General features: G+C 45.0%; 1 protein-coding gene across 2 annotated transcripts in view; it reads right to left on the reverse strand.

Annotated features, from left to right (window-relative positions):
• The window catches only part of KIF15 (kinesin family member 15), an 89,441-nt gene extending 82,190 nt beyond the window's left edge, over positions 1-7,251 (reverse strand). Inside the window, exon 1 of one of the 2 annotated variants that reach the window (XM_030811982.1) lies at positions 7,166-7,251. In XM_030811982.1, the coding sequence (XP_030667842.1) occupies positions 7,166-7,184 (19 nt within the window). In that variant the 5' untranslated portion in view covers positions 7,185-7,251. The remainder of the gene's footprint in view (positions 1-7,165) is intronic. The other variant, XM_030811983.1, reaches the window with a different exon arrangement.
• Between the last annotated feature and the right edge of the window lie 15 nt (positions 7,252-7,266).

Consider the following 7,266-nt stretch of genomic DNA (forward strand, 5'->3'; position numbering starts at 1 on the left):
ACAAGCCAGCAAAAGGGTAAAAGTTTTTTTTAACTTTTAACAATCAGGCTTTTGGCTTCCCTCTCCCTGTGCAAACCAGTAAAAGGCCTCAGGATTTTTGAGCTGTCCTTACCCCATCCTTGTTTTGTTTTGATACGTGTTTTCTAATAACTCAGTTTTTCTCTTCTCGCCTTCAGGCCATCAAACTCCAGTCGTGCAACTGGAGCCTCAGATAATGGTCCCTTTTGCCAGGAACCTTTAGATTGGCCTCTTAGGGAGATCTGACTGCCATTTTCCCAACACAGCACCCCCTGTCAGCAGGAAGCAGTTAAGATTGGTCTTTGTCCTTATCTTTATTCTAAGGGCTGTTAGATATACTTCTTTAGAGTGGGGAATGATAGAGACAGAAGACAGCCAAACGCCTGCCAGGTCATTGAAAAATTCTGTCCCTTAACACATGCGCAGTAAGGAAAATAAATCAATGTGGAGTGGCTCAGACTAAAGGCCCACATGCGCACTGGGAGAATGGAGTGGAGCCACTGGGAATTTGCACCTTATGCAGGGGGAGAAGCCTGGCCTCTTCAGCTGGTGTATGGTGACCTCGTATTCAATCTGTGAGGTGGGAGCTTGTTGGCAGGACACACTTTTTCTCACTGAGAGCTTCCTTTTAATAAATTCCACTTTCCTCATCTTTCGATGTGTCCGCGTGCCTGATTTTTCCTGGTCGTGCAACACGAACCTGGATTTTAGCTGAGCTAAGGAGCAAAAAATCTTGCATCAGTGGTTTTTTTTTTTCTTTTCTTTTCTTTTTTTTTTGAGACGGAGTTTTGCTTTGTCACCAGGCTGGAGTGTAGTGTTGTGATCTTGGCTCACTGCAACCTCCGCCTCCCAGATTCAAGCAATTCCTCTGCCTCAGCCTCCCAAGTAGCTGGGACTACAGGCGTGCACCACCACACCTGGCTAATTTTTTGTATTTTAGTAGAGATGGTGTTTCCCCATGTTGGCCAGGATGGTCTCGATCTCCTGACCTTGTGATCTGCCCGCCTTGGCCTCCCAAAGTGCTGGGATTACAGTAGTGAGCCACCATGCCTGGCCTGTTTTTAAATACTAGGTACAAATTGATGATTCACAAATTTAAACCTTCTTCCTGGACTGTGCTCCTGAGCTCCATGCTCTTTTTTTTTTCTTTGAGACGGAGTCTTGCTCTGTCGCCCAGGCTGGAGTGCAGTGGTGCAATCTCTGCTCACTGCAAGCTCCACCTCCTGGGCTCACGCCATTCTCCTGCCTCAGCCTCTGGAGTAGCTGGAACTACAGGCGCCTGCCACCGTGCCCAGAGAATTTTTTGTATTTTTAGTGGAGACGGGGTTTCACCATGTTAGCCAGGATGGTCTCGATCTCCTGACCTCGTGATCCACCTGCCTCGGCCTCCCAAAGTGCTGGGATTACAGGTGTGAGCCACCGTGCCCGGCCGAGCTCCACACTCTTACAACTTATTACCTATTTGATATCTCTAACTGGATATGCAGTGGGCAATGAATCAAATTTAACTGTGTCCAAAACTGAGCTCCTGATCACCCCACCTCTACCACAAATGTGTTTCTACATCTCCATTAACTCCATCTTTCCAGTTGCTTAGGCCAAAAACCATATAGTCATCCCTGAACCTGTTCTTTCTCACTCTTCATATCCAATCTCAGCAAAGCTTTGGCTCTAATTTCAAAATATATCCACAATCCAACAACTTCTTGCCAAATCCACTGCCACAGTGTAGAACCAAGCCAGCAACATCTCTTTATTGTGTTATTACAACAGTCTTTCTGCTTCTCTTTCTCCCCGACTCTCATCTTTTCTCAACCTAGCAGGCAGAATAATTCTGTTAAAAAAGAGTTCAGAGATTGACTTCTTGCATGACATTATGAGGAATTCCACTGACCCACTGCCCAGTGAAACTGGTGAAATTTAAAAAAAGAAAGTTGGCTGGGTGCGGTGGCTCACACCTGTAATCCCAGCACTTTGGGAGGCCGAAGCGGGCAGATCACAATGTCAGGAGATTGAGACCATCCTGGCTAACACGGTGAAACCCTGTCTCTACTAAAAATACAAAAAATTAGCTGGGCGTGGTGGCAGGCGCCTGTAGTCCCAGCTACTTGGGAGGCTGAGGCAGGAGAATGGCGTGAATCCAGGAGGCAGAGCTTGCAGTGAGCCAAGATCACGCCACTGCACTCCAGCCTGGGAGACAGAGTGAGACTCCATCTCAAAAAAAAAAAAAAAAAAAAAAAAAAAGAAAATTAAAGCCTCTGGAAATGTTCCCAAAGACAAACAGCAAACCAAGAAACATCTGTTCAAGAACATTCATGAAAATTCATCAAGAAAGGTGATCCTGTGTTATTTGAACCAAGACTGCTCTCTCCCTCCCATCTCAGCAAGGCAAATACTCCACTGTAGATTGCAGCAGCAAAGAACACAGGGATCCCTCCAGCTCCTAATTGCAAGGGTTTCTTCCACAGAGTAGCAGGATGTCAGTGTGTCATTGAGTCTCCAGCTAGCTACCTAATGCTGAGATAAAGTCCCAGACAAGTGTGGTTGAGAGGTGAGGGCTCTCCCTTTTCCCACGCAGCCCTCATCTTGCAACTGCATGCTAAGAACACTGGGGCCCTGATCACCCTTGCCCCAACTCGTTAGGCCATGGTTCCACACAAGGAAAGGAAAGTCTAGAAGACCCAAGGCTGCTACACTCCCCACCTTCCCCACAAAATGCTCAGCAACTACAAACGGTGGTATCACTCAGAGACAAGACTGCCATTATCCCCATCCGCAAACCCAAGTGCTCAAGCTCAGAGATTTTGCCTAGAGGAAGAATCAGCCCATAAATAGGTAACTTCTAATCTCTTCCCAAAGGAGCTGAATTCATTTGCAACACAGCATAGAGAAGTTCAAATCTGGCTAGGTGTGGTGGCTCATGCCTGTAATCCCAGCACTTTGGGAGGCTGAGGCAGGCAGATCCTTTGAGGTCAGGAGTTTGAGACCGGCCTGACCAACATGGTGAAACCCCATCTCTCTACTAAAAATACAAAACAAAAATTAGCTGCACATGGTGGCACATGCCTGTAATCTCAGCTACTTGGGAGGCTGAGGCAGAAGAATCACTTGGACTCAGGAGGTGGAGGTTGCAGCGAGCTGAGACCACACCACTGTGGTACAGCCTAGGTGACAGAGCGAGACTCTGTCTGGGTGGAGAGAAGTTCAAACCTAAGGGCACTCTCAGAAACATTGTAGGTTTTAGTGAAAGTAATTAGGAAGTAATTAGGAAGACATTCAAGATACAAGCTAAATTGCAGGCCTGTTCGCTTGCAGAAGACAATGGGGATATAAGACATCTAGGAGTAGCTACACTGGAGTCACAAGAAATATGGAAGACAACCTCAGAAACTACTCCTTCAATGGAGCAAGAATTGAAGTAGTTGTAAGACAATTTATGCCCCAGGGCATTGTTAAAAAACAATAGAGCAATCAGCTAACAATTACTGGAGTTTAACAGCTGTGTGCAGTCATAGACAGAAAGAGATCCCTACCAAAACCACTGTCATCCCAAGATAAAGGTGGGCATATCCAAAGCTGTGCTTTCCTGAGGAGCAATATCAAAGGCTTAACAGCATAGGAGGGAAATAGACTTCGCTAAATTGATCCAGCCAGTTGCTAAGCAAATACACAAGCAGATAACGATAAGAAGCCCCAGAAGGTAGGCTGCCAGCTCTTCATCTCTGCAGAGATCTCTGTAACTGATCAGATGGAAACTGATTAGATAGATACTGATCTGCACTTATGAGCAACTTTCTGGTAAATCTAAAAGGAACCCAAAGTAAAATGTTTACTTGATAAAAAAAAAGAAGCAAAGTTAATAAGCAAATAGCGAGATAAAGTGAAATTTAAAACTACACAAATGTAGATAGTTCTGGCATTATTTCTAATTGAGATCTAAGGAACCATCATTGAGAAGTGCTGGGATTTGAACGAAGGCATGCTAAATCCAGATCTCCTACTCTTAACCACCTCAATATGCTACCTCTTGATCAAAGGTTAAAGAGAGTATAAAAGTTTACCGTGAAAGCTGTTATAAAATTTTGACATTTAAAGGAAGTCTAGGCTGGGTGCAGTGGCTCACACCTGTAATCCCAACACTTTCGGAGACCGAGGTGGGTGGATCATTTGACGTCAGGAGTTTGAGACCAGCCTGGCCAATATGGTGAAACCCTGCCTCTACTAAAAATATAAAAAATAGCCAGGCTTGGTGGCGGTTGCTTGTAGTCCCAGCTACTCAGGAGGCTGAGGCAGGAGAATCACTTGAACAGAGATGGAGGTTGCAGTGAGCCAAGATTGCACCACTGCACTTCAGCTTGGGTGACAGAGCAAGACTGTCTCAAAAAAGGAAAGAAAAAAATGAAGTCTATAGGCATTCACTGTAAAATTCTTTCAACTTTGAGGTCCTCTATGTCTCCATCTAAAAATATGCTTAAGTCTACTCTCAGTAGCTTTATTCATAACAGCCCTAACTATAATAAAAACCCAAATGTCAATCAACAGGAGAATAAACAAATCATGGTATACTCACATAATGGAACACTACACAGCAATGAAAAAGAACTGCTGCCACATACAATGATGGACAATGATCACAGACATAATGTTCAGTTGAAGAAACCAGAATAAAAAAAGAATACATACTGTACCATTTATATTAAGTTCAACAATAGAAGCAAAACTAATCAGTGATAATAATAATCAGAGTAATGGTTGGGGATCAGGTAGTTATTGACTAGGAAGGGTCACAGGGAACTTTCTGGAGTACAGGAACAGTTCTATTTCTTGATCTGGATGGTGGTTACATGAGTGTATTTATATGTAAAAATTTGTTGAATAATATTAAGATTTGTGCCCTTAACTGCATGAAGCTATGCCTCAACAAAACAGTAAGTCTTTTAAAGGGTCTTCCTGCTTTAAAACAGACCATTGGACACTTTACTCTGCAGTCTAGATAAATACTCATCAGTCATTTGCCCAAACATGATTGGGTTCAGAAAGGGAATCTTAGGCCAGGTGCAGTGGCTCACGCCTGTAATCCTAGCACTTTGGGAGGCCAAAGCAGGTGGATTGCTTGAGTTCAGGATTTCAAGAGCAGCCTGGGCAACATGGTGAAACCCTGTCTCTACTAAAATACAAAAAATTAGCAGGGCATGGTGGTGCACGCCTGTAGTCCCGGCTGCTTGGGAGGCTGAGGCACAAGTACTGCTTGTACCCAGGAGGTGGAAATTGCAGTAAGCCAAGACTGCGCCACTGCACTCCAGCCTGGGTGACAGAGCAACGCTGTCTTTAAAAAAAAAAAGAGGGGGAGGGAATCGTATATTTCACTTTTTCATTTCTCTGATTTCACAGTCAGCAACTCATGGTGTCAATGATGTCACTAGAGATAGCCTTCATGGGGCCGGGTGTGGTGGCTCATGCCTGTAATCCAAACACTTTGGGAGGCCAAGGTGGGCAAATCACGAGGTCAGGAGATCGAGACCATCCTGGCCAACACGGTGAAACCCCGGCTCTACTAAAAATAAAAAAATTAGCTGGGCATGGTGGCGCGTGCCTGTAATCCCAGCTACTCGGGAAACTCAGGCAGGAGAATCTCTTGAACCCGGGAGGCGGATGTTGCAGTGAGCCAATATCGCACCACTGCACTCCAGCCCGGCGACAGAGCAAGACTCTGTCTCAAAAAAAAAAGAGAGATAGCCTTCGGGGCACAAAGTAAAAGTTGCAAAGACCACTGCATGGACTCTCTTCTCCCATGTGTTCCCACTTCATGATCCAGGCCTCTGGGCTGCTGGGAATGCAAGAAGCTCTTTACCTGGGAAGTCATCAACCACAATTTTGCCAACAAACCTAAAGGAGTGGAAAAGTTCCCCACGGCATCACCACCATCATAAAGGAGTGTGCTCCCACCACCCTAGAAAGGTTCTCAAATTTGGTTTTCAGACAAGAGCACTTAGTCACATACATATATCTCACTAAATAAGCAGATATTTTACTTATTTAACAGGCATCAAATTTTTTTGCTTGAGTCCAGATTTAGTGACTGATCCATAAAGTGGAAACAAAGAACAAACAGTATGATTGTTCAGAAAGCAGGATCAACATTTCTCTCCAATAAGGTACCATTTTGTGATCTTACAGTCCTAGAATACTGAAAATGATGAAAGGAAAAGGAATATTTTAGATGCAAAAAGGTAGGATAAAGAGGTGTTCCGTTAAAGGTGTGATCGACCTAAAAGGTTAATGAAACAACAAACCCATCAAAAACAACTACAATTGACAGAAAGCTAGAAACATTAACGCCGTTGGAAAGCTCAAATGACAGAAGTTCACAAATTCTTAATCATCTAATCCAGGCCTCTCCTCATTACCATTCAGACCACTCACAAAGATCCCATTAAATCAGCTCATAATCAGGTTTACAAAAACAAGACTCCTTAAGAGATGTGGCAATGTGAGAAGTGGCGCACGTACACAGGCACAGCAAATGACTATGTTAGTGAAAACTGTAGGGTTTATCATAACCAAAAATGACAGTGCTCTCCTCTGTGAAAAAGAGAAAGAAATCGGACGGGTCTCCTTTAAGTGAAAATAGAGACTGTGAGAACATAAAGACATTGCTGACATCTGTGTTTTAACATTTCATTTATTTAAGGAAAGAGGAGAAAGAAATGTTTGGAATATAAATAAACCCTTCCCTATAGGAAGGTCAGAAACGTAGAAATACGCAGAAGCTGGTGGGAGCAAAAGCCGATCCTGAGACAAGGATGTCTAGAGAGGTAGCCCTGGTCGGGATGTGGGAAGACGCCTGCGAAGAAACGCAGAACCAAGGGAAAGAAAGGGAAGAACGGCAGGGCCACTGCTCATCCCGAGCGCCTAGAACTGCGCCAGACTCCTGGCATGCGCACAGGACACGGAAGGAAGGGATGAGCTTTTCGGCTAGCGTATTGTCTTTGAGCGACAGAGCGGGATTCCCAAACGCCCCCGCCGGTCACTCAGCTCCTGCAGTTCATGCCCAGCAAGAATCTTGCGGGCAGTCCGAAGCTGCCATCCTTTCACAGCTGTATTTGGGGGCAAAAATAGGGTAACGAAATCGGGGGCCCAGACTTACTTTTGCAGCCGGGTGCCATAGCGCCCTCACCCCTCGATCCCGAGAACAATGCAGCCGGTGCCTCCACCTCCCGACTGCGCCGCGCGCGACTGAATTCCGCC

Source organism: Nomascus leucogenys, chromosome 4 (assembly GCF_006542625.1).
Source record: "Nomascus leucogenys isolate Asia chromosome 4, Asia_NLE_v1, whole genome shotgun sequence".
Lineage (NCBI taxonomy): Eukaryota > Metazoa > Chordata > Mammalia > Primates > Hylobatidae > Nomascus > Nomascus leucogenys.